At 40.5% G+C, this 27,690-nt stretch overlaps 1 protein-coding gene across 1 annotated transcript in view; it reads right to left on the bottom strand.

The window, feature by feature from the left end:
- Rasgrp3 (RAS guanyl releasing protein 3) overlaps positions 1–27,690 on the bottom strand; it is a 72,121-nt gene that overhangs the window by 7,537 nt on the left and 36,894 nt on the right. Inside the window, exons 5-14 of the mRNA XM_051181874.1 lie at positions 26,887–26,949; positions 26,285–26,416; positions 24,527–24,674; positions 22,766–22,939; positions 22,259–22,375; positions 19,704–19,979; positions 12,258–12,335; positions 10,032–10,148; positions 7,305–7,420; positions 4,606–4,753 (exon numbers count right to left, since the gene is read on the bottom strand). Of these exons, the coding sequence (XP_051037831.1) occupies positions 4,606–4,753; positions 7,305–7,420; positions 10,032–10,148; positions 12,258–12,335; positions 19,704–19,979; positions 22,259–22,375; positions 22,766–22,939; positions 24,527–24,674; positions 26,285–26,416; positions 26,887–26,949 (1,369 nt within the window). The remainder of the gene's footprint in view (positions 1–4,605; positions 4,754–7,304; positions 7,421–10,031; positions 10,149–12,257; positions 12,336–19,703; positions 19,980–22,258; positions 22,376–22,765; positions 22,940–24,526; positions 24,675–26,284; positions 26,417–26,886; positions 26,950–27,690) is intronic.

Below are 27,690 nucleotides of genomic sequence, written 5' to 3'. Positions count from 1 at the left end.
CAACCATCTATAACGAGATCTGGTTCCTCTTCTGGTGTACAAGCAGAACACTGTATACATAATAAATGAATGTTTAAAAAAAAAACAAATAAATTCACAGGTAAATGAAAGGAACTAGGGGGGAAAAATCATCCTGAGTGAGGTAACCCAGATCCAGTAAGACAAATAAGGTATATATTCACTTAGATGTGGATATGAGCTGTTAATATGCTATGGTAACCAACTTACAACTTACAACAAAGTAAGGGATGAGTAGGACAGATAGCCCTCACAAATAGAATAGAATAAAGTAGATAATTATGGATGGATTGGGGGTGGTGGAAGGGGAAAATCAAGGAAGCAAAGAAGGGGAGAAGAGAGAGAATATGTATGGGGAGAGTCAGGTAAAATTAAGGCCATTTGAGTCTAATGGAAGTCTAATACATAGAAGCCTCCTAAAATATATACATATGTGAAATTGATCTGAATAAAATCTCAAAATAATGGGGGAGACACAGTTCCAACTGGACATCTGGTCACCAATAAAGCTCTCTGTACCAGGAATGAGTTGCACCTATTAAGTTGTTGGCCAAAGGGGTCCCATGGGAACCCCCAAACAACCCAGCCTGTTGCTCCCTACAAACTAATGGCAAGGTTCTATTGCTGAAGACAACATCTATGTAACTCATTGAACATAGAGAAGTTTGGTGCCTACATAGAGCCTTCACCTCTATGTGCTAGTGTCTTTGGTACATGCTTCTGCATGTTACCAAAGGAGAAATGTGAACACCAGCCCAGCTCCAAACCCTTTGATCTATAGTGGCATCCTGCCTTCTAGACATTCTAGTGCAATGGTGGCACAACGCTGATGGGAGTGACCAACCAATATCTGATTTGTCTTAAGGGCCACCCACTCCACAAGATGGAACCCAGCTTGGGTGACCAAGTACCTAAAACTAGACAGGCCAGAGACCTGGAGGAAAACCATATACTACTGTGCTGCTAAAGGAAACAACAATAAAATGACTGCTATGGACATTCTCCTGAACTCACAAATCAGTGCCTTGCTCAGCCATCATCAGAGAAGCTTCCTCCTGCAGCAGATGGGAACAAATACAGAGGCCCACAGCCAGATAATATGCAGAGAGTGAAAGGCCTTGGAACACTCAGCCCTAAATTGGATGTTTCCATCAAATCTCTTTCCTCTAGACTCAGGGAAGTCCACACAAGACGAGGCAGTAAGAGGCTAAGAGCCAGAGGAGATGGAGGACACCAGGAAATGAACAGGATCAGCACACATATGAACTCATAGAGGCTGACGAAGCATGCACTGGGCCTGCACAGGCCTTTGGGATGTATATCCTGGCTTCCACTTTAGTGCTTTTATAGGATTCCTGAGAATTCAAACAAGTGGGTGTCTGCATCTGTATCTGCTTCTTGTACCTTTTCTTGGGCTCTTTTTCTTCTGTTTATTTGTTTTGTCCTATTCCATTGTGTTAGTTTTTGTTAATTTTATTTTTTATAACTGAGAAGCCTGTTTTGTTGTTGTTGTTGTTTTTTTTTTTTGTTCTAATGAGAGATATAAAGAGGTAGATGGGAGGCTACATGGGGAGGAAATGGGAGGGGTAGAGGAAGGGGAAACAATCCGTATATATTATGTGAGAAAATCAAATCTATTTTCAATAAAAAGGGGAAAGAAGAAGGAAAAGAGGAGGAGGAATCCTTTCCTGATTGGTGGTGCTTGTGTCTAATCCCAGCATCCAGAAGACTAAGAAAGAAGGGTCCCAAGTTTAAGGCCATCCTGGACTACTGAATGAGACCCCATCCCACCCCTGACACGGCACCCTAATATGGAAATACAGTACACTATTAGCATTATTGCAGAGCTGCTGAAAAGAGATACAATCAAGCAACAGTCTTTTCAGGACATGGTTTGCTGAGCTCACTGAGAAGCCAGAAGGAAACTCTGCCAGGAAAAGACACTGGGTCAGTGTGCCAGCCAAGGACAGCCAAAGGCAGCCCAGCCTCACTTAGGTGAGGCTCTGGAGCATTTCCCAGGATCCTTTAATCTGAGAACACAGGCTTGTACAATACTTGAAAATCTTTATAATATAAAGAACATTGGATTGAGAGGTAAGAGAGCTGGCTGGGATTCATGCCCCAATTGCCAATGACTTGTGTGACCTTGGGGAACTAACTCTCTTCACTTCTTCAGCTTCTTTTATAAAATACAGGAAATACCAACATACTTTCAGTTTTGGTGCCCTGATTCTTGACTACATGTACTGCCTTCCTTACCCTTAAAATAGAATTTATTTCAAAAGCAGATGGCCCAAGCACTGAAAAGTGGTTCCTGGCATTCTCATATTTCCTTTCAATGATGTATCTTCAGAATTGCATTTATAAATCCCTTGAAGATCAATGGCTCCTTGGGTATTATGTGAGCAAAGATCAAGTCAAGCTGTACTAATGGCATTAAGTATATTTTGAAAAATAAAAGTGACTGTAAAAATTGAAAGAGTTCATTTCAAGCAACCTCGAAAAGTACCAAGAGAATACTTTCAAAAAATTTTGTGCTGTTTCCTCTTTTTTCTTACTGCCTTGTTATTTTCAGACTGGTAATATGTCTGGTATTATTTTTTCTCCAGTGTATTGACTATTTTGGTTTGCTTGTTTGTTTGTTGGGGTTTGGTTTGGTTTCGTTTGGTTTTATGAGACAGGCCTTGAACTCACAGAGATCCACCAGCTTCTGCCTCCCAGGTGCTGGGATTAAAGGCTTTCTCCACCATCACCCAGCATATTGACTGTCTTTTACAAATAGGACAACAGACATATATCAATACGGCATTAACTTAGGTCCACAACATGGAGGTAGAGGAGGAAAAGCTGAGGTTCAAAGCCAAGGTTCCAGACTCCAGTCCAGAGTTTTGTACTTCACATGACATGCAGCAGAGCCTAGCATCGGTAAGTGTACTCAGATGAGTCGGCAGAAGATGTGGGTCCCAAGATAGACCACCTTCCTTCTATGACACAGGCATCCCTGGGTAGGAAGGAGGCAGCAACAGCGAACACTGAGACTGAATAAGCACCTCAAATCCCTCATACACCACCAGAGGCCACCTAATCTTGCTTTTCAGTCGTGCCTTGGTGAGTCCACTCAGTCTGACCTTTTCATTAGAAAACTCAAACCTTGAAGGGCAATGGTACTTGTGGTCTCAGTCCACTTGCACTTTCAGGCTTATCTACTTCCCCAAATTCCCATGAGAACAGAGAAATAAGAGACACATGAAAAAGGAAATGCATTTGTACACCCCCGTGGAGATGTTAACAGAAAAGGGACTTCTCTGTCCCTGGGATTCATGAGGCAAGCTGGCTAGGGTGGTCTGCAGACTGCTGTCAGTACCTGGAACTGTCTGGAAAGTAGAGGCTGCCTCTTACATACCTATGCTCAGAGAGATGTGTGCCCTTGGTCTCACAGAGCCAGTCCTTCAAGCATGGGATGGGAAAAGTGATTGACAGGCAGCCCAGATGCAGTCAGCACTGGGATATGATGCTAAATAAAATCAACAGTTAAGCTCTGGGTTATCATACCTAGGTGTTGGGCCACCCTCACTTCTAATTTTTCATTTTTTTTTACTTAAGTACCAATTAGAAGGTAATCAGAGCCCAAGAATCTGTTAGGAGAGAGCCAAATACTGGCCCCACTCCCCAGTGTCAGGGTAGGTTTGCAACAGAGGTTTCTCCACCTTCCTAATGTTATGACCCTTAATCTAGTAACTCCCAACCATAAAATTGTTTTTGTTACTACTTCATAACTGTACTTTTATTGATGTTGTAAATCATATTGTAGATATCTGATATTCAAGACAGCTGATATTCAATCCCTGTGAGGTCATTTGACCTCCAAGGGGGTCACGACCCCCCCCCCAGGTTGAGAACTGCTGGTATACAATCTTCATGTGTTGCAGTGGTAAAGGCAGAGCACAGGGCTCACACTTAGAGCATCCCAGGTTTGAGTTCATGCTCTTTTGAGGACTTGGGTTAGCCATCCTACACCTCTCCATCTTCATAGGCCAAATACAGAAAAAAATGCCTGCCTAATAGGCATGCTGCAGGGATTCCTTATACCACTGTCCAGGGACTCTGTTAGTGTCAAGCATTAAATAAATGTTACTTATTCTCATGACTGCCTTATCCCCAATGGATTTTTCCCCCTCTTTGAGTTGGGAAATATTGAGCCATGCCATGATAGATGTAGTGACTAGTATGTTAAATGAGTACTAGAAGGAGCTGGCTAAGATAAATGCTCCTCTTTATAGCAATCATTAGCAAGCATGGTTATGAATGCCAGAGCCCTCTAGGCTTACATTTCCCCTGGCAGATGTTAGTAGTAGAAACTCTGTCTCGAGTTAACGGAGCTCAGTCACCTTCCCTGTCTTAGTTTGGGGGTACTCACAGAGCGTAGCAATACTTACAGATCTCAGTTTTGCTTTTATTACATCTTTACTTTCAGGGAGTCACAACACACTTTATTTCTGACGCAAAGAAGAAAATGGATTCTATTGAATAAATTGTGTCCCTACCTTTTCAAGGTGCTGCAAAATGAAAACTGAAAATCCCACTTACAAAGCCTGCACAGTGTTCACAGAAGGTCGGCTTGAGATAGTTCATCTCCTGAAAATTATGGATAAATCCTGGTCCCATTTTGCAATGTAGCTGGGATTTAGCTCTCAGGAAATAAGCCATCATTTCATCCTTGCTAATTAGGCCATCCCTGTTAGGAAAATCAAAGAAGGGAAGAATCTCTGAATACTACATCACTAAGAAGTTGTCACACTCTAGTACTCACCTTCCAAGCATTTGTGACCCAAAGCAAATGAGAAATGTTCACTTTTCTTAAACATCCAAGAGGAGGGTGAGTCTCAAAAAACATATCAAGTATTCACAGCCGTCTCCAATAAGCAGATGCTGTGTGTGTGTGTGTGTGTGTGTGTGTGTGTGTGTGTGTCTGTCTGTCTGAATATGTCTGTATGTGTGCTATGTATGTGTGTACACAGAGCCTGTGTACTCTGGTTTAGAGAGTTATCTTTATTACTAAATAGAAGCTTCCAGAAGGACAGCCTAGCAATAAGGTTGAAATTGCTGCTGTCCTTCTCAACTTCATGCAGGTTGCTCCACCACTGACCTTTGCATCTGTGTCCTCCAGACCCACAGCTTATCTAGATTAACCCTCCAGATCTCTACACAGAATGAATCCTCTTCTACTCACTTTCCTCTTCTGCTTATCACACATGTTGCTTATCACTTGTCTATCAGTGTGGACCAAGCACATGTGACACAGGCCAGTACAGACATCTCACCTTTTCTGCCCTGTTCAGGGTTCCCTTGTCCTTCCTGCCTTGGGTCTTCCTAAGACATCAGAAGGGCTGCTTCCATCCCTGCTCTCCAGCCTCCACATATCTCTGCTCTCTCCCAGCCTCTGCTCAACCTTCTCACCTATTTCTTGGGTTTACAGAGATGCCCTTCTCCTCCAATCTCCTTCCACACTCCCGCTGTCTTTCTCTCTTACCAACTCCCAATGTTGTCAAAAAACATCACTCTTTAGCATTTTCTGCCATCATTTTATACCACTCAGTCAAGTTTCTGCCACTGCCATCCTACTGAAAATGTCACTGAGGACAGTTCTCAGTGGCTTCCTCTCATTCTTTGAAATCGCTGATCTCATAGTAGTGTGTGACACGGGGGCATATTTATTTATTGACACCTTCTTCTCTATGGAGCTTGGAATTTTGTGCTGTTCTGCTTTACTCTTTCCACTCCTGCTCCCCTGTCTCTATCTCTTCCACAGAAACCTCAAGTGGAAAGGGAAGTCCCGTGGGCTCATTTCCCAAGCCCTGATCTCATTTCCCTAACTTTCTCACTGGAAAGTAATACTGCATCGAGCTCTGTCTGACTGAAAACTCAATGTGCACCTCCAGCCCTGACTGAACTCACACATTTCATACTATATCTTCAATAATTTGCTAGTCATCTCTCCCTGTACATGCCCCCCAAAATCAACATAGACATGCCAAAGTTCCCTATCTTTCTTTTCAATAAGCATGACCATAGGTTCCCCTGTTGCAATTAATGATGCCATAATTGCACCCTGGACTTAAGATCCTTTTTTTTTATCTCATATACAAAATAAATTGAATCATACTTAGAATTTATAAAATTTAGTTATCTAGTATCTTTCCCACCCTTTAAAAACATGATCCTACAATTTCTGCAGACATAGCCATCAATCTCAGACACAAAGTGTAATTTAAGTACATTCATTGAGAAAGATATACACACACATAAATATCTGTGTGTATCTACCTATACATACATATATATACATATATATATGAGACATATATACACATATATGTATACACAGATATAGAATCAATGAATCATACATGCTCCAGGGATCCACTTACTATACTATAAGGGGACTATAAGCTCAACAACCAGGCACCAACCTGGCTCATGTCCTTACATGGCTCAACAGAGAAAGGAGGAGCTTGCTGCCTAGCATACACCCCACCTTACATCATATAGATCTCCTGATAAAAAGTTTCTTCCAGCACAGGAGTTACCAACCTCCAACAGATGTGATATAAAGTACTCAAAGATCAAGGAGCTGAAGAAACTCCTGGGCCTGTCTAACATGTCTTCTCTCATATGTTAAGAATTCCAGGAACCAAGAGATGTATGTAGAACCACAAAATAGAGGGAACTTACTCTGTGAGTTACTAGAAAGAGGGATGTTGGCCAGTCATTAGAACACTGGACATAAAGGTGGGGGAATTCTGCACAGCAGTTCTTCACTCTGAGCTTTTTCCTCAGCCCTCTTTTAGTAATTTTCATTTTGAGACATGGTCTCACTGATCAAATTGTCCAGGCTGATGTTAAATTCTTTCTCTGCAGCCCAAGCAGGCCTCAAGCCTGGCAAGTAGCCTGGACTACAGACATCTCCCATCAGGTTTGTCATTCCTACTTGTCTTGATGGGGTTTTCAGAGTTGGTAGTGAAGCTGTAGATGTATTGAAGGAAACTAACATCTGGTTCCTTTGCAAATGGGCACTTGTGTTTAACAGAGATGCACTCTACCTTGTGACAGTACCCAACTGTTCATATTTAGGGACAACAAGAGAAACGACGAGTGTAAAGTCAGACGGCTATCAGAACAATAGAGCATGGCTTGGCAGGATGCAGAATGCAGGTTTAGATGTTCCCATCCCTAGGTTATCTTCTGCTTTAACCTACAGCCATTGGAAATGACAGAATGGAACTTACTGATCTTTGTCTAGCACACAGAAGGAATCCAGGAAGGGGAAATTGGCAGCTATGCTCTCAAAGTCCTCTTGAGAGATGTATCCATCATGGTCATGATCATAGTTTCGAAACACAGACTGCAAAGGATAGACAAGTATTTACCATGAGCATGTATAAGTTAGCCACTGAACTTGAAATAATAAGTGGATTGTCCATTCAATCAAAGAGCCTGGAATCTGGTGGGGGAGCTATAGACTCAAAGCTTATTTAACACTATGGTTTGTAGAGGGCTTGGAGGTTGGGATACAGATAAAGAAAGATTACCTGGAGAAAGAAAAGTCTAAACTGAGATCTCAGAGTTGAGTAGGTATTAAGTTGGTGAGTTTATTGATTATAATTCCATAAAAATAGAAAATGGAACTTTAGAAATTTAAAATATCTCAGTGTGTCTATTCAGCTGGGTGGTGGTGGCACATGCCTTTAATCCCAGTACTTGGGAGGCAGAGGCTGGCAGATCTCTATGAGTTCCAGGCCAGCCTGGTCTACAGAGAAAGTGCCAGGACAGGCTCCAAAGCTACACAGAGAAACAATGTTTCAAAACAAACAAACAATCAAAAAGTATGGGTATTCAATGACAAATATTAGGTACTTCAAAATAGTTCACTTTAAGCTGTTTTGCTAATGATTAAGTATTGAGATGATGAAAACATAGTACACACACAATGGAAAAATTTTTATTCAGCTGTTAAAAAAAGAAATTTTCCAAAAAACAATGGGTGTGGAAAACATTATATTAAATGAGGTGACCTAGATAAAAAAAAAAAAAAAAGGCCACGCCCACACATTCTGTCTCATATGCAGATTTTAGGTTTGAATGTTTCTATGTAGTTTCTAGGTCTGTGTGGGTCTAAGCTGTGAAAATAGAAGGAAAAGCATGAGAGGGAAATGGGGTGTGTTGGGAGAACAACAGGAATATATATGAGACAAAAAGCAGTACGTGGTTACTGGGAGTAGGAGGGTACAAACAGAGACAGGGACTGAGGGACAGGGGTGGAGGAAGTCAGGAGAACAAACAAAAATAAAACTTGTTTGTCAATGCCATAATGAAATCTAATAAGTTATATGCTAATCTTAAAAGATGCTAGAAAATGAGAGAGAAAGGGATGTTAAGGGAGGGAGGAAAGAAAGAAGGAAGATCTTTACTTTTTATTTTCTGTAATCAGAGCATCCTGATGCACAATGCCCTCCTTGGGTCCTTTTGGCCCCCAAACTCTGCTCTTCTTTGCCCAGAACTACATGGTCTTCTCAGGCCCTTCCCTCACCAAAAGTCCCTTCTATACACCTTTGTGGTTGTCACTGGCTTGCTTGGGATTTCTGTTTCTTTATTTGCTTGCTTAAGATTCATTTTGTTTTTAAATTGTATGCATGCCTGTGTGTCTGTGTTCACGCACGTGCCCATGAAAGCCACAGTGGTGTTGCCTCCCCTAGCTAGAGTTGCACTTGGTTGTTAGCCACTGATGTGGGGGCTAGGAAACAAACCTGTGCCCTGTGGAAGAGCAGTGAGTCCTTTTAACCACGAGCAATCTTTCCAGCACTCAGCTTACTTGTTCTGCAGATGGGGTCCTATTGTGTAGCCTTTAATTCATCTGCTTCAGCCTCTCCTATGCCTCCCACACTATGCCTTTTAACTGTTTCTTTCTGCCTCACACACAACATAAAACTTCTCTCAACAATTACAAAATCCCTGGGTTTTCCAACATGAAGAACATCCCTTTCCAGGAAAGAGCACTATCTATTTCATAGATAGTCTGTCTCAGAGATTCAACTTTATTGTAGAAAATGAAAGCAGGGGCTTAATAAATATATTTGTGCTTCTACTATTCTCTCTCTCTCTCTCACTCTCTCTCTCTTTGTCTCTCTGTCTCTCTCTGTCTCTCTCTCCCCTCCCTTTGAGACAGGGTCTCACTGTATTCCAGGCTATCCTCAAGCTTACCCATCCTCCTGCCTCAGCCTCCCAAGTGCTAGAATTACATAGGTGCACCACCACACCCAAATCTGTTTTGCTTTCTACAGGGAGAAGCTGAAAAAGCCTTGACTTCAACTGAGTGATTTTTTTTTTCTGACCTCGGAGGCATCATGTGACTATGTCATCCTATACAGCAGGTGAAACAATCCAGTTTACAGGATATTTCCCTGTTCTGAAGTAACAAACTCATCTGGAGTTTGTTTTCCATGGATAATTCTAATCCATAAAGTCCTTCAAGCTGGTGGCAGTGACAGGGGTGGCATGTGCCCAAGGAGGGAGCTAGAGGGAGCTGAGAACACTTGGGTGAATAAGAAAACATAGACAAGAGACTGAGCCTGGCGATGATGGTGCACACCTTTAATCTCAGCACTCAGGAGGCAGAGACAGAAGGATCTCTGTGAGTTCGAGTCTAGCCTGGACTACAGATTGAGTTTGAGGACAACCAAAGCTACATAGAGAAACTCTGTCTGGAAAAACAAAACAAAAACAAACAAACTAACAAAAAAAGACAAGAGACAGAAAGGTTCTTTCTGATAGTCTCCTCTTGGGGCCAATGTAGGCAGCATGAGTGTCAGCTGGGGAATTTGTTCCTCAATCAAACTCAAGTGTTGCTACTTGCCCAAGAGCTATTTTCATGGTCATCTGATTTCTGGACACTCACAGAATATTCACGAAATAGAAGGAGGCTTTCTAGAACTCTCTGCTTACTCTTCTTCACTTACCTCAACCAACTTCCTTATGTGTTTATTGATGATTGTGGGGTCTGGCTTTGGTATCACTCCTGAAGCCCACTCCAGGGGCACTACAGCCTTGTTGGGTGTTGTAGGGGAGGTAGGCTGCTAAAAGAACACACAGACATTTTTCAACATTAACTGGATCTTGATCCACCAAGAGAGAAAGTTTATATATGAATAGCAGTAAAAACTTAAGTTTATATAGCGCTCAAGTGTTTATTTGTTTGAAACAGTATCTCACTATGTCATCCCAGTAGAACTGAGATAACATAGAATAGGCTGGTCTCAAATTTGTATAGATCCTCTTGCCTCTGTCTCCTGAGGTCACCACACCCAGGTTCACAAGTTTATAAACCAGCATCTTTTGTTGATAGAATCTAACCTGTAACTCAAAACATGCTTTGCCTTGGAACTTACCATTCCATTGTCTTAGCCTCTAAGTGTGAGTCTTCAAGCTGTGTACTAGCACACATGGTTAAAATAATGTTTTGATAATGTACTTTGTTTAAAATAAGTGTTTAAATAAGTGTTTAAAAACTGCACTCCTGGACCACCTAAACAGCCCATCTAGGTTCTTTAATTACAGATTATCATCAGATGATTCCAAAAGGTTCACATGATAAGACACCACAGACTTTCACATATGCATGTATGTATATATGTACACACACACACACACACACACACATAATTACAGTTATTAAGTCAACCACAGTGGCATATACCTGTAATTCCAGCACTTGGGAGACTGAGGTAGAAGATCAGGAGTTCGAGACCAGCCCATGTTTTATAGCAAGACCCTGTCTCAAAAACAAAAGGAATCTAATTTTATGTTTTTTTCAAATAGTTTGTATTTGTGATAAATTTGCATGGAACGCACACAACAACTAGTAACTAACACAAGGCAAGTTCTTTTCCTTTCACCCACACTTTTTCTAAGGTGTTAATTGCTTCCAGCTGTTGTGTGAATGCCTAGGCCTCTCTGTCCTCTCCACAGGCTTTTCCAATAGTTTTTTTTCTTTCTTTCTTCCTTCCTTCCTTTCTTTCTTTCTTTCTTTTCTTTTCTTCTTCTTTTTTTTTTTGTCTTTCAAGACATTTTCTCTTAGTCACATGGGGAATGTGGTGGCAATAATGCATTAATTAACTCAAGCAGGACACACAACCCAACTGGAAGCCTAGCAAAGGCTGCTATGTAGTTTGTTTACTGCTCTCTGTGGATCCGTACACAGTGGTAATGTTTTCACTGCTATACACAGGCAAACCTGTTCAAGGAGGCTCTTTATTTGATATGACCTAGGGATAAATTTTTTTTACAAGAGAATCTGAGGAGGAACCATTACTCATTTAAATCCTGAACAATATTGAGGTGGGTGCTATTGGCAGGCAACTAGCAAGATCAACAACTTTATACAATTTAGATAGGTCCATGCTCACACTCATATTTTTGCATCCATTTCTTCATGCACCATGGCTCTATGTGTATGAATGTATGTGCATGTACGTGCACAAGTGTGTGTTGCATGTGTGTGTGGACTCTAAAGGTCAACCTCAGGTGTCTTCTTCAATCATTCTTAGATAATTTTTGAGGCAGATTAAATTTCTTAAACTACATTTATGGGGCATGAGGGTGTTTTGGTGTTTCTGATATATATATATTATTTGTGTGTATGAGTGTTTGGGCCTGCATGAATGAATGTCCCCCATGTATGGAGATCAAAAGAAGGCATTAAAACCCTAAGAACTTGGTTGTGAACCACCATGTGGGTGCTAGAACCAAACATGGTCTTCTGCAATAGCAGCAAGTATTCTTAATCACTAAGCCACCTCTCCAACCCCTTTATTTATTTATTTTCACAAAGCATGGGAGGGTATAAGGGATCTGGACAGAAACCCTACCTAACACAGGGTCTTAAATTCTAAGATGACTGACGCTTTTTTTCTTTTAGCCCTTTGTGTAGGTGAGTTCTTAGAGCAGGGATACTAAAGATAAAAGGTCAATAATAAAACAGCATATGGATAATATTCTTCCTCCCCTTTAGCATTCAATGTGAAGAAATACTCCTGAAACCTCTGGGAATAAGATGGTCCACTGGTCAAATAATACAAACCTTCAAAGTTCTTCAGTCCTAAGAACAGAAAACACCACCGAAATGGCCAATGACAATAAATGACAAACAGTGGTGGTTAGAGCCCTAAAAAGAAAACAATACCTACCGATTTGGGATTTCTAGGCTCCAGCACCAGTGACAATTTGTAAATATCATCTTCAGTGTGGTAGAGGTCCAGAGAGAGCTATGACAAAATCAAATGGCACAGGTGATTATATTGGACCACATTTTTTTATTACATTACCAAAATACTTTCAAATTGAAGGCTGTAAGATGAATGAAAAGGAGTAAAAAGCTATAGAGCCATGCAGATGTGAGAAACAAAAATTTAAAAAGAGAAAGTTAATTCTGGCGTTGTCATCAGCATCAGGGAAAGCACAATGGACTCCATTTCCTTGTAGTATTGGTTGGACAGTGCTTACATGTTCAGTCCTGAGGCAAAGATGAGGGAGTCTAGATTTTTATAGGCTGGAAGCTGGAAAGATGCATAGCACAAGACCTGATCAAAGAAAAAAACATGTAAATAAAGAATAAATTAGCCCAGATCTTATTGCTTTTATAGCACTGTACAGTGTCCCAGAAAAAAACAAAGGTGACTCTTTGCCCTTAAGCGTCTGGCAGTTAATTTGAACAAACAGAATTTGAATAAACAACAAAACTGAGTTCCCATAGATCAAAGGGGCTACCTTTCAAACCCAGGACCAAGTTATCTGTGTGTCCATACATGGATTCTGTATTTGTAAAAGGTGAATAACTCCTACAAGTCTCCAACAAAGTAGATTTTGATGAGGATCAAATGAAAGAATACATTCAAAGCACTTCCCAAGAACTTGTCTTACGGGACTGTCTTAGGAAGTGCTATCTGACATTGTTATTATTAATGTATGTGTGTGTTCGTTCATATTATTATTGTACACAGGGACCCCTGGAGACTGAAATGATCAGGAAAGATTCACGAGGTAACTATGAACTGGAGAGGATTAGAGGAAGAGAAGGCCAGCACAGGCAAGGCTACCAGCTTACACCAAGGTTAAAGAGTGTATACAATGTGTAAACACTTTAACGTGTGTATTCCCACTCACCTAAAGCAAGTCTTGAGGTTTATAGTAAACCAGAAAATTCTTACCCATGACCTTCAATGCCAGGTGACTCACATTGCTTCATCAACAATGGTAAGAGTCAGAGCTACTGGCCTTTAGGCATGACAAACATCCTCTAAGATTTTTTTTTTAAGGATGAATCTTCATTGATTTTGAGAATGGAGAAAAGAAGAAGAGAAAGAAAAGGAGATGAAAAGAGAACTAGAGACAAACTATGGTTTTCTAGGATAATTTTTGTTCAAACTCCTTTAAAAACGAAGTTAACATCATAAAATCTCAAAGCATTCATTCATTTGGCAAATATTTTGTTAATCATATAACACATGCCAGAGATCTGTCACATTACTGTCATAGCAGCCACTACCTATATCATTTAAATTGAAGACTTCATTACCTGAAGTTCTTTCCTAAGAATAAAATTGACCTTGCTATAAAATGGTCCCCAAATTTTTGTCAAGTCTTTAAAATCCTGCTTGCTAATAATGAACATTGTATTTACTTTTCTCTAAATGGTAGTCACACCTATTCATACATGCCTGAGACAAATGCCTCTAGGAGGCAGCCAAAAGGATGGAGTAGGATGCACAAAAAGGACATATGATGTGCACATTGGTACCTGTGATGGTTAATATTATCCATTCTTCTGAATCTAGTCTCACCAAAGAGAGAAATCTCTGGGCAAAACTGTGGGGTATTATCTTGCCTAGTTTACTTGTATGGAAAGACCTTAAATTTGGGTGGCACCATTTGCTAAGCTAGATCCTGAGCTTTATAAAGACAAGACAAAGCTACCTATACCAATGTATCATTCTTTGTATCCTGACAGAAACACACTGGGACTAGCTACTTCAAGCTTGTGCCACCATGGTTTTCTTGATATAATAGATTGGTGCCTTGAACTGTGAGACAAAATAAATGTTTTTCTCTTTTAAGTTGCTTTTGTTCATAATGTTTTTGAAGATGGAGATCTCACTATATAACCCTGGCTGACCTGGAACTCTCAGTATAGAGCAGGGTGACCTCAAACTCTGAATTTGCTTCTCTTTCTGCTTCCTGAGTGTTGGGGTTAAAGGCATCGTCAGATATTTTGGTGCAGCAACAAGGTAATTGCTGATACAGTACCACAATGACTTATTTTGGGGGAAAAGGGTCCTTGTGGATGCTATTAAGTTTTCAATCTTTTCTCTACACTGAACAGTTTGTTATGGCAAATGGAGCAGAACACCATCTCTCTGCTAAGGAAGCAATAGGAGGGGGCATGGTTTTTTAAAATTTGGAAGCTGCTTTTGGTGTGGAATAGTCTTTTTGTATACTGTGAATATTTGTCACTGTGATTGGTTTAATAAAGAAACTGACTGGCCAATAACTGAACAAGATAAAGTTAGGAGAAGAAGGGTGGAGTCAGGGGAGACACCAGAAGACAGGTAGAAAGTGAGGGTAAATAAGAAATATGGGTTAATTTACAATGTAAGAGTTAGCTAGTTTGAGTTATTGGCCAAGCATTTATAAGAAATCTTAAATCTCCATGTTGGTTACTTGGGAGCAGGTAGTTGGGACAAGGAACTTATGCCAACAGCTATTATTCAGGTACAATAATAAATATTTGTCTGTTTGACATTTGATATCAAGTTGCCAGTTCTGGATTGGAGAAGTCAGCAATTTGGAGTTTAGTATGAATTAGGACAATATTGAAACACTAGTCACCAGCAACAAACAACTTTCATATTACTATATAAATAAAACACACCCACCATGGAAGTTGCCTACCACTTGGTTAAATCCCCAACTTCATATTCTGCTGGGCTCCATGCCTTGTGAAAGTGGGCAGTACATCTGGCCTTTTGCCTCAGTTGTAGTTTGAGGCCTTGCATGGAGGATTTTCCATAAATAAAGAGAGAAATCCAAGAGCAGTCTTTTTTTCCAAACTCCTTGTTATCAGGAGTTAGCCCTGGCTTGAATGACAAGCATAGTTTCCTTCCTCCTGACTTGCCTCCAAATCCTGTAATGTTCAAATCCCATAATGAAGGGCACCAGCATGGTCGAAGGAGGTAACCAAACCGCAGCTCCAAGAAATTCAACCAGAAATGCCCACAAGACACCACTAAGTTCACAAGATGCTCTTGCAAGTACCCTTGGTAGGTATTTTCCCATGACAGATGGGCATATAACTGATCCAGAGAAGGGCACAATTTGATCATCTCCAAATGTCTTCCTTCTACTTATCAACACTGCGATCCTGAGCAAGTAATTAAACTTCTTGATTTTTTTTTTTTCTCAATGAGCACAGCTTCCAGCCAGGACCTTGGTGAAGATTTCAATGTGTATCCATCCCACCGGTTTTGCTTAGAAGGTCACAGATGCAGACTTGGCATCTAGGCAATGAAGTAGCCAATTGTCCTGGTGCTTTTCTATGAACAGAAAACTGTCCCCAGGACTGCTGCTGCCATTTCTGGCTTGCCAGTGACAACCCTATTTCCTCTCTCAGATCTCCTAGGGGACCTAAGGATTTTCCCTGCCTACTTCACATTTTTAAATAATGTGACCAGCTTTTGTGTAACATACTTTGTCCCTGATGGTTTTTTAGGCACTATTCTGAGTCACTGTCAGTTGCCTTTATCCTGCAGTCTGTCAGCACAGGTGGATCTAGAGTTAGACTTCATGTTCAAATTCGCTTATTATAAAACGAAACACATTTGACCATCAAACTGTTTATCCTCATCAGTTTAGCAATCATCTTTTCCTTTCTTTTTTCTCCTCTTCCTTCTTCTCTCTTTTTAAATTTCTTTTCTTTTCTTTTTTTTTTTTTTTAACTGAGACTGTAAAAACACAGGGGCTTTCCAGATATTTGCATGTGCTCAAAATGGCAAAAGCAACCGATGGGGCTAAAAATACCATGAAAAGAATTTGTCTGTTTCATATATCATGAAACAGAGGCATCAGCTTTTAGAGCTCCTCCCTATATGACTTGGGACTCAAGGGGAGATGCCTTCTCCAGATTTACTCTGAAAGAGAGAACTGCCTAAATCCTCACAGTCTACTGCTATGTTCACCCACCCATGCCGTTCAAGGGATAAAGGACACCCAAGTGAAAGTGACATGGTGTTTGCCTCATGAATGTTATTCTCTAAATAAACAGTGAAAAGGGCTGGGGGAAGTATTGTTTAAATTTTTAGTGACACAAAATGAACTATATGTGAGTAAAATGTGCACAGTTGAGAGCAGATATCCATCCAAGGTCAATCATGGACTATTAATTTACATCTTAAAAGCCCCTTCGAAGGCCCATACGTTAAAAGCTTATTCCATGGCACGATTGTGATGCAGTGGACATTAAGAGGTGAAGCTCAGTGAAAGGTCTTCAAGTCATAAGAGCATGCCTCCAAGGGAATTGTGGGACCTCAGCCATGCCCTCCTCTCTCTCCACTTTACAACCGTAAGTGATCTTGTTTGGCTATGTGTTACCCCACTGAGGTACAGCCTCGCCACAGAACTTAGATTGTGGCAAAACAAGGTTTACTTTTCATTAATTGATTTATGCTGGGTATTTGTTATAGTGATGAAAAGCTGACTAATACATTACCCAAGGAAGAAAGTTCCTCACCCTGGTATTCAGAAGTTACCCACTTTAAGGCTTTGGGGGTATTGATAAACCTCAGTTCTTTCATTTCTGAGAAAGAAAGGTACAGAGGGGGTGTGATATTTTTCACTTTCCCCCAGGATTGATTACAGGGCCCCTGTGAGAATACATGGAGACCCATGGGGAGTGTCATATGAATCAGTGGTCATGGAAAATTCCAGCATAGGTAGATAGCCTGATGCACAGAATAGGTGTTTAATAACTGATCATTAACTTGAGCTTTCACTGTCTGTCTACAGGTGTCTGAAGCATATGCTGGTCACTAAAGAACACAGTCACTTTGGGCAAAAACTTAACTTGGAGAAAAATGAATCACTTCTTAAAAGCTATGCTCATGGACTTGCTCCCATGCCTCAGACAGCTGCAGTCATGTGGTTCTAATCCAAACATGTATGGACTTCATAATAACTTACTTGATTGTGGGGAGAGAAGAAAGATATTAGATCTAAGTCAAAACTGGCTTAGGTGTCATGACTCCTCTTCAGGCCTGTGCTGTCCTGGGGACATGTCCCATGTGCCAATACAACAGATGTTTCATTATTTTCATGTCATGCCATTCTGATTCATAGATTCATAGAAATTTAGATCTCATAAATGAGCACAGAATATTATGAAAGTTAGAACTGATTAGCACAGGGGCAAGGCTAAGATCAAGACTTTTCACCTAGGACTTTTGCAGTCACCCTGGGTTATGAGACCCTGCCCTTAAATATGGTTCAAAGTAGCTTCTGTATGTTCCCTCAGTGTTCCTAAAAGAAAGAGTGGGCATATTCTGCATGTTTCTTTTCTTTTGTTTTTCCAAACAAAAGGAGTGTTTCTTAGCTTTTATTTTTTAAATTCAGGTTTTTCATTTGACCATTGAACTTTCATTAAAGAAATATTTAGAATTTTCCTAAACACTTCTTTTTTATATAATGTTGCTTGGTGCATTTAGGCTTTGTTTTGTATAGAGCCAAGGTCTATACAAGTACTCTACCATGGAGGGATCTTTCCTTGGTTGGTGTACTTAAAATTCAAACTAATTTCCCTACATTATCATCACATTTTAGGTGCTTGAAATATTGTCCAAATGTAGGCACCTGCCTTATAAAGTTATACTCAAGGTTAAGAATAGAGCTTAGATGCAGACACTTGAAACTGAGGGCCCACAGTGACACTTATCTTCAGACATCACCTGTCTGTCCTGTGGTTGGTTGCCTGGCTGTGGTTACAACTCTGAGCACTGATTCATGGAAACATATTTACATGGCAAACGATTAATCAGTGCAGGTGCTTGAATTATTGTGAGGAGGTTCCCCATTAGAGATGACTTTTTGGTTATTGTTTTTCACACACATCCAAGAGATCTGTGTGTTGACCACTTCAACATCATATTGAGTACAGTTGACATTATGATTCTTCTTAGGGATGTGTCATTTAATAACACTTCCTCTAGGAAGAGTGTCTATAAAGTCTGGGAGCCAGGCTCCTACTCCAATGCAGCCATTGGAGCTTTAGAGGAGTTATTGCTTTCATTTTCCATAAACATAAAAAGAAAACACCAATTTACCATGGCAGCCAAGTTTCAGATGCTAAGCTTTTGTGAAGCCAAATAAGAAAGTTGTGCCTTCCTCATTTAAGCAAAAAGAAGTGAATGTTTTTGTGTTTCTTCCTCCTTAAGAAGAAACAAAACCCAATGGAAGATGTCTCCATCTATACACCTGTTCTATCTAAAAAGCTCTGGACCTGAAGGCCATTTAAACAATCTATCACAAGGGCCAAAATAAATAACAATAATTAGAGTACCTGACACTCACTACTTCACTTTGTCTTCTGGGTGCCAGATACTGTGAGAGCTGCTGGGCATATAGACAAAAAATAAAATAAAATAAAATTTAAAAAACCACATGAACTGAAAGAATTGATCTAATGCAGAGCAATGCCTTCTACAGTCAAAGAAAAGTATGTAAAGTACAAGGGTGAAATGAAAATGTAGAGTTCAAAAGTGAACACAAAAGATTTATTGCTGCATTGGAAGAGAACAAAGATCACTCTAGAAAGACAGTTTTTAAAAGCAGCCCATAATGTCCCACAGGGACTGAGGCCAGGGAGACCACAGGTTCAAAATTAGCCTGAGCTAAATTACAAGACCCAAGTCTAAAACAAGCAAACAAACAACAACAAAAAAAACCTTGAAAACCAAACAAAAACAAACAAACAAAAAAGCAAGAAGGGACCAGCAAGATAGCTCAGTGGATGAAGTTACTCCTTGAACAAACTTGGAAAGAGAAAGCAAACTGTACGAAGTTTCTGTCCTCTGAGTCCCACATGTGTGCTGTAGTGTGTTCCCCCCACCCTGTCTCTCTCTGTCTCTCTCCCTCCCTCCCACACACACATACACCATGTATACATGTGCATATAATAAAATAAAAACTTTTAAATTAGAATAAAGATGGAGTCTTTGAATTCCCCATCGAAAGTGAAGCAGAGGACTTGAGGACATAAGGAACGAGCTGATCAGATGGGCAAGTGTCCTGAGGGAGAGCAAAGGGCTACACTGGCTCTTAGGGAGGAAAAACCTACAGAAGGCCTTCATGTGGACAGAAACCAGGTTTATCCCAAAGAAGAAAAATGTGTTGCCCCAAGTTCTTAGTCTCAAGTCACACTCCAAATGGGTCTAAGTTTTCATTTTTCTCATTCTTTGAGATTCATTATCATGTTCTAACTCCTAAATTATTTTTCACCAAAAGTGAATTGTTGCAACACAGCTTTCCATGGCACTAGAAATTAAGGAACAGAAGTGCTGTTGAGCACATGTTTGGCCCTAGCGACTCACAGTGAGCAGGTTGATCAAATCCATGTTAGGTTCCAAGTGGTGAGAGGCGTTCTGCAGGGAGACCAGTTCACTCAGGGTAACAGAGAGCTGGTGCATTTTCACAATGTTCACTTTGTTCTCTTCCATCCAGTCTGGGAAAATGACATGGACTGCTATCAAGTCTTTCAAGTGCACGCCCAGGATGGGGATTTTGAAGCCATCACAGTCAGCGAAGGCCTTTCGGTAATTGCAATAATTGCCGTTGGAGGAGACCAACTCTGTCATTTCGTTCCAGTTCTGGGAAGAGACGGAAAAGTAGAATTGTCAACCAACAGCTTTCTCTCCTGTCCACTTGCAGATTCTGGAATATGTGGCTTGGAATTCCTCAGCTATGGGTAAGAGGATTGGCTGCACCAACATTGATGTGGGAAAATTGTCAACCAATAGGAAGATAAGGAAAAAAGTGTATTGGATCAGGCTCTCACAGCCTGCTCCTCTGCCTACCTGTGAGCTGCTAAATGGCATTGCATATGCTTAGGATTTGGAGAGTAAGGAGAAATGGCAGTTCATAAAAGCAAGCATGCAATGCCCTTGTGTTTCCAAAGAAGCAGCATTGCAAATGTCACTTGAAAGTTAACCTGGGACAAGGCAAGGGCAGGAAAAGCTGGAGTTTTAGGCTCCACATTAACTAAAGGGGTGAATGTGAACATGGCTTCTCACTTGTTTGGCTTTCAGTTTCTTTTCCTGTGAGAAAGAAGAGTTTAGGTGTGTGTGTGTGTGTGTGTGTGTGTGTGTGTGTGTGTGTGTGTGTATGCGCGTGTTATTTATGTATATATGAGGCCAGCTAGTGGTGCTCCTCTGAAATATTCACCCATGTTTATATAGATAATTTCTACTGGTTAGTGAATAACAACTAGACTTTCTAATAAATCCCTTCTCATTAACTTTCCTTTTCCAAAAGCTTTGCACATGCTCAGATGAGCTATTTCTACCTCTAACCCCAGGATGTAGGATGGGTTCTGCTCTAGTCATCATCTGTTCCATCATAGGAATCCCACCCCTTTTGTTCCCAAACAGTTTAGGAATTGAGGGTTAAGCCTATAAGTAGACCATATTTCTCTGACAATTCTTATTGGTACAGGATGACCATTGTATGACTTGAGATGGTCAAGCATGCCTAGAAAGCAGGTCATTAGCTAATGAGAAGAGAGTTAAAATGAGAAATCTTTCATGTATAAGAGTAAATCTTGCTGTGAGATAATCCTTCTGTATGCTGTGAGTATGCATTGCTTTCATTGGATAATAATAAAGCTGACTGGCCTATAGCAAGGCAGGAAAAAGGCAGGAAAGCTAAACTGCAAATGATGGGATGAAGAAGGGTAGAGTCAGAGGAATCACCAGCCAGATGATGGAGTCGGACATACAAAATGGGATAGAGGTAAAGTCTATGCGCCTCTGGTCAGCACATGGAAATGACGTAAGTTGTAAGAGCTAGTAAGTAATAAGCCTGAGCTATTGGCTGAGCATTTTTCTATTAATATAAGTTTTTGGAATAAGTTTATTTGAGACTAGACAGTTGGGACAAAAAGCAGCATTTACAAGATCTTTCCTGATGCTTCCCAAAGTTCAACCAGGAGGGAAACCAGGCTAATCAAGCAAATGAACAAAAAACAAAAAAATGAAGAAAACATGGTACAAATCCTAGAATCTGGGAAGAATGTGCAGGAACTGAGCCAGAGTCTGATAAAGTCACACTTGGAGTCCATCCAGACACTGGACTGCCAGAACTGTCAGACAATTGACTGCTTTATTGTTTAACCAACTTAGATTTTCTTAATCTTCATCTTCCTTAGGGTTAAAACAGAACATACCCTCCTACAACTACAGCCAAGTATAAGTCTAAGAGAAAATGTTCCTTTCTGCTCAGTAAGTGAAATAGTTATACACTATGGTCTGTAAATAAATATAGTACAGAATATCCATTTGTGAACTGGTTTTTAAAGGTCCATGCTTTTGAGTCTGAATATTTCTATGTAAGACCTCCAACTTCCCTTTTGTTTGTATCTCCCATGTGCAACAGTGTTATGACTTGAGAAGTGAGCGATTGGGTATTTATCTTACTCATCTGGCATCTTCCCCATTTATCAGAGTGTTGATCACAGAAAAAGTACCAAATAAGTACTGGGTGACATTTACAATCTTTGGGTAGGACTTTTTCTTTTTGTATTTATTTATTTATTGGAGAGTAGGTATGCATGGCTCAGCTTATGTATACAGATCAGAGGAGACTGTTGGGAATAAGTTCTTTTCCTTCCACCAAGTGGGTTCCAGGGATTAAATCCAGGTCACCAGCATTGGTAGCAAGCATCCTCACCTACTGAGTCACCTCACCAGCAGCCATCTGGTCTTCTGTGTTGACTCTGCCAATTGGGCTATTCTCTTCCTATTTAGTTCCCTATGTGTAACTTTGCATTGATTTAAGAGAAAAAGGTTGCCCTTCCATGTAACACTTGTCAGGGTCAGAGTACATTACAAAAATCTATGCTGCTTAGAATTTAGATCAAAGTTCACCATACCTTTGTAACTTCTGAAGAGAGATGAGAATGGGTCTCTTTGAGTCGGGAAATGGAGCTATGACTAAGCCCTCCAACCACTGCCATCAAGGTGTTAAAATTTTTTAGTTGAAGGAGTTTCTGCAATGAGGGAAAAAAAATGTTAACACTGGTACTTGGTAGGGATTTTTCAAGGGTATTCTGAATTTCCCAAATGCAGGCGAATACAAGGACAATGCTAATAACAAGAATCTGGAGCGTGGGGGTGGGGGATATATCAGTTTGAAATGAAATGAAAATTGAATCCGCTAAAAAAGAAAGATCATATTTCATAGAACACAAATAGTTCTAAAGCACTGCCATTTAAAAGCAACCTTGTTATGGGAGAAGAGTATGGATTATCCATTAAACCTGTATGAGTGGTTGAACCATCTAGTGCTCTTCTATTGTTAGCACCAAAGTTCTCAGTGACTTTTCCCAATAAAATTAACACACAGACTCCCCAAACCTGGATCTGAGTATGAGACAAACCTGCGCTACATTGATGAACTTTGTGATTACTTCTGCCCTTTGCTGAGGACTTGGTTTGCTGAGAACCATCAACTGGACCCACTTAGAGATTCCATTAAATAAAGCAATAGATCTTTCCAGAGTTGGGTTATTCTCCAGGCAGCCATGGATGACATAACTCTGATAATCTGTGAACTGGAAAAGGAAGACTCAGATTCTAAACTACTACGGGCCTTTCACAAAATGATTAGACATATGGATAAGGGGTGAGCTAGCCTTTTGTAACAACATGGTGATTTCTTCCATTCCTCATTAATAAAGGATTCCATCTTGAAATCTCTGTGCCTTTAAATGAGGTATTTTACTACATTTCATAACTCACCCCACAAACATACAAATCACAACGCTTCAGAGGAGGGGGAAGAAGGGGCAACATTCAAAGTTACATTCTTGAGAATTCCAAACTTCCCAAACCTTGAAGCTCCACCTAGGCCATTATCCTGGGAATATTAAAACAGAAAGATTGATTTCACCCCAGCAAAGAACTAAGGTTTTCCATTTTTAGTTCTACCAGTGACACCAAAGAATAAACACATTTACGATACAATGGCACACACTAGAGAACAGGAAATGAATGGAATATAATATTCTCAAATAAGAACAAGATTTTAGTATTTCAAGAAAAAAAAAGATAGGAAAAAATGGTAAAGATGCTCTTTAGCAATCTAGATGTATTTTCAGACTGTGAGGAGAGACACTGTCACATATAAGCTATACAAAGTTCAGAGACTTGCCTTCCTTGGCCTGTATGAGAAGCATCTTGATGGTTCTCTACAAACAGGATTTGCTAGGCGAATGCCTCAGTCTTTCAGAAATTTCTGCTGCTAAGGTAAGGATGCAGCTTCTAGAACATTTGTGCAGCACGCACAAGGACCTGGGTTCGATCCCCAGGGATACTCAAAGTTTTTTTTTTTTTTTTTTTTTTAAAGAAAGGAAGAAAAGAAGAAAAGAAGGAAAGGATGAAGGAAGGAAGGAAGGAAGGAAGAGAAAGGAAGAAATCTGTGCTTCTAGACAAATCATCTTGTTTGCCAGCAATGGGGGATTTATTTCAGGTTTAGAAGGGGAATGCCTTCCCCTGAGCTCGCGAGAGACACAAAACTAAACAACTGATGGAACCACTATAAAGAAGTGGGTAGTAACAAAGATGCATCTTGAAGAGACTGCCAGTGAGGAAGGAAGGAGAAAGGGAAGGGAGATGGAACATAGGAAAGGAATGAGGGTCCATCAATATGTGTAGGGAGGAAAGTCTAATGCAGGGACCTCTGCCTCCAGGAAAGAGGCCAGCTAATGTTGAGAGCTCTTCAATGCCTACAATCCTTAATTCTCAACCTATGTCCATAGTTAGACATTTGTATAGATACCACAATAAGTTTCCCACCCCATGCCCCCATGCTACAAATAAAAGTTCCAGCAAAAACCATTCATCTGAACTAAGTAAACCTTGAATGACTAAATTTCTGCTGAATGTTTAGAAAAAATGTGCTTTCATTCTATGAAAGGAGACATTGAACATAGCGACAGAAATATAGCTCCTGAGCCATAAACTAAAGACAGGATAATATTTATATTTGGTTAAAAGGGATTGTTCCTGTGAATCAAAGGCACATTTCCAATAGAGCCCAGCAGCAGAGGCTGCCAACACTTGGAAGTATGAACATGCAGCTCTTGGGAAAGTTGGCACGTCGCATGTTACCCTTGGAAGAATAACTGTCAAGTTCTTACTGAGATCCTTCTAAAAGATTTATGCTCCAGAAAAGTGAGGTGCTCAGCCAACTCAATGGGCTCCAGATGGTCAAACAAGAGACAAGCCTTCCCCTTTTTCGATGCTTTTTTCCTCTGTGTCACTCTCCTCATCCAGTCATAAGAAGGACTGTGAAAGAAGAGAGAGTCTGGTCAACGTGCCCAACACCCATTTCACTCAGTGAAAGATATTAACCTACTGACTGTAACTCTTGGCCTACCACCAGGAGCTTCTATGAAATGCATGCCCTGTCCTCCATATTGGAAGAGAAAATCACCTACCCATTGTCAACAGAACCCAGACTTTGAGTTTTTTTTTTTTTTTTCTTCTAGGCAGGCTAGGTGTGGTCAGTCCTGAATCTCTTACTTGGTAGTCCTTGTGACCAAGAAAGATCTGAACTATAAAGAAGAGATGAGGGTGAGGCCTGTCAATTCAAAAGTTTAATGGCATATAGGAGGTGATTCATGACACCTGGAAACAACCACGGGGGTTTATCACAGTTGTGTCACATGGATTAACTGAAAAACTCATGAAGACAGAGGCCTAGGTCTCACTTCCAGAGACTCTGATTTACTAGGAATGAATCTGGATGACAGACATTGTAAACAAGCCTCCCTGATAATTCCTGGGTCATTCATTATCAATTAGTCTTGAAGAAGTATTCTAGGCAAAGAGAAGACTTAAGACAAAAAGTATGTGCATTTGATATACACCTATAATCCTAGCACTAAGCAAGCCATGGGAAAATCATCACAAAACTCAGGGACAGCCTAGGATAGATAATGAATTCCAGGCTAGCTTGGGATAGACTATACAGTTGTAATATGGACAGCCATACTTAGGTTCACGAGAAAGCTCACCCTGAGCAGAGTTAGTTAAATGATTCTAATTAGTATTTTTTTTAATTTTTATTTTACATATCGTTCCCAGTTCCCACTCCCTCCCTGCTTTCCTCCCTCCCTCTTTTCCTCTCCCCCCCCACATGCACCCCAACTACCCTCCCCTCCCATCCCCCCACTCTACATGTAGGGTGATGCCATCCAAGAGGAGTCACCTAAATCTGTCAAGTCATTTGCAGTAGGGACCAGGATTTCTCTCCTGTCTCTAGGTTAAGGGAGTATTCCCCCATGGTGGATGTGCCTGCAGGTCCTTATGTGCACCAGGAATACATCCTGGTTCCACTGTCTGAGATCCCTTAGACTGCTCAGAGTCTAATTAGTATTAAGTCCCTCATGATAACCAGTCAGGACACAACTGTGGTCAACACTGGGTAACCTCAGGGGAGCCCCTGAAGCACTGGGGTGAAGTTTCTCAGGCTTGCATGAGTGTATGAATCGCAGGGGATCTTATTAAGGTATAGATTCTAACTTGGCAGGCTTAGGTGGGACCCAAGACTGTTTTCTGATGGGCTCCTAGGAAAAATCATTGTGGAGATCTGAATAGCTAGAGCATAGGAGACAATTACTAAGTACTCAGCATCCATTCTATATCAGATGTTTTTATATGCTTCCTAGTGAACTTTTTAAACATAGACTAATCCCATAAAGGTACAAACAAACTGTAGCTTGGAGAGATAGATAGTGCTAATTACTACAGTTGTGCTCATTGTAGCCAGGCTGTCTCCAAAGAAGAAGCTAGCTTCCTTCTAAACAATATAGATTCCATTCAAGCAGGGTCATCACTAGCCCTTCCCCAAAGCGATGGACCCAAGGAGACCAAAAGACATGCACCATTCTTACATGCTGGATATGTCCATGAGATTGATGTGTTTTTCATATCCTAGTTTACTGGCTACTTCCCGGAACTCCTCAGTCATACGAATCAAACCAAGATCCAAATTAAACTCTGCAGGGAATTTCAGAATCCAGTACCTGAAAAGTATATAAAGGACTTTTGACAGCTGGGAGATTTCATTTGGACCTCTTTGGAGACTATTGTACCATTTTATAAACTGAACTTAACATGGAATCCAGTACCATAGTTCCAAGTTGTTAGCTCATAGCCCTAGCATTACATATCTTTCCTTAAGAGCCAAGATCCAGCAACTCTGAACTCCTTCCTGACTTACTACAGTACAAAGCTGAGCCCGCCCCCACCACTGCCAATTCATGGCAAGGTATATGGTGCGGGAGTAAAAAACACAGAATCAACCAGAACTGTGGAGCTAGTTTTCCTCTGTACGGCATTAGCTCCTAGCTGATCTCTAGTCCATAAGGAACAGAGAAGAACTAATGGTTACAAAGGCAGTGAGGTGAAACATTGGTTGCTTAGAAAAAAACAGGAATTGTTAACAATTCCAAAACCCCAAGCTACGAGCAATTAAATCTGTAAGTGTACTTACCTCATGAAATAGCAGACCTTCAGTCGGAACTCATCACAGCCTTCTCCACTGGCATTCTGATACGTAGACTAACTAGTTAAAGAAAATGGCCCTATGTTTTCCTTTGCACTTGCCTTGGCAATGCTGTTTCAAAAATTTACACACATCCCAGGCAATTTGAGTTGCAGGCTCACTTCTAATCCAAAACATTGAAATGCAAAATGCCCCCAACTCAGAAACTTTTGGAGATCCAATAATACCACAAGGGAAAAAAAGTCATTACTGAACTAATCCAATGCTATAGTCAAATAAAAGTCTACTTAAAATAGTGTATTTTTGGACTGTATGCCATCTTTATTTACATCTTATGTAAGTGTAGTAGATTTATGTGTGTGTGTGTGTGTGTGTGTGTGTGTGTGTGTGATAAACATTCTGCCATGATATTAATGATCATTAAGAGTACTACTAATTCTAGAAATAGGCTTCATCTAGCTTCCTACATGTGAATTCTGGCTAGAGTCTGAAGCAGGTAATTAGGAACTGAGTTTGTGTATTCCAGGTGTATTTAATAGATTGTAGTCCTTTAACCTTTCTCATATCTGCTACATATGACATTTAAATTGTTTAAGTTTCTTTCAGTGACCCATGACCATTCCTAATATGTAAGCACAGCCATTCTGAAATTTGTTGAAAATCCAAATATAAAATGGTTGGGTTTTGCTAGGCGATGGTGGTGCACCCCTTTAATCCCAGCACTCAGGAAACAGAGGCAGGTGGATCTCTGTGAGTTAGAGGCCAGCTAGTTCTAGGATGGGCTCCAAAGCA

Source organism: Phodopus roborovskii, unplaced genomic scaffold (assembly GCF_943737965.1).
Source record: "Phodopus roborovskii unplaced genomic scaffold, PHOROB, whole genome shotgun sequence".
In the NCBI taxonomy this organism is placed as follows: Eukaryota; Metazoa; Chordata; class Mammalia; order Rodentia; family Cricetidae; genus Phodopus; species Phodopus roborovskii.
The sequence above is the reverse complement of the archived record's forward strand: the minus strand, read 5'-3'. Positions and strand labels throughout refer to the sequence as shown.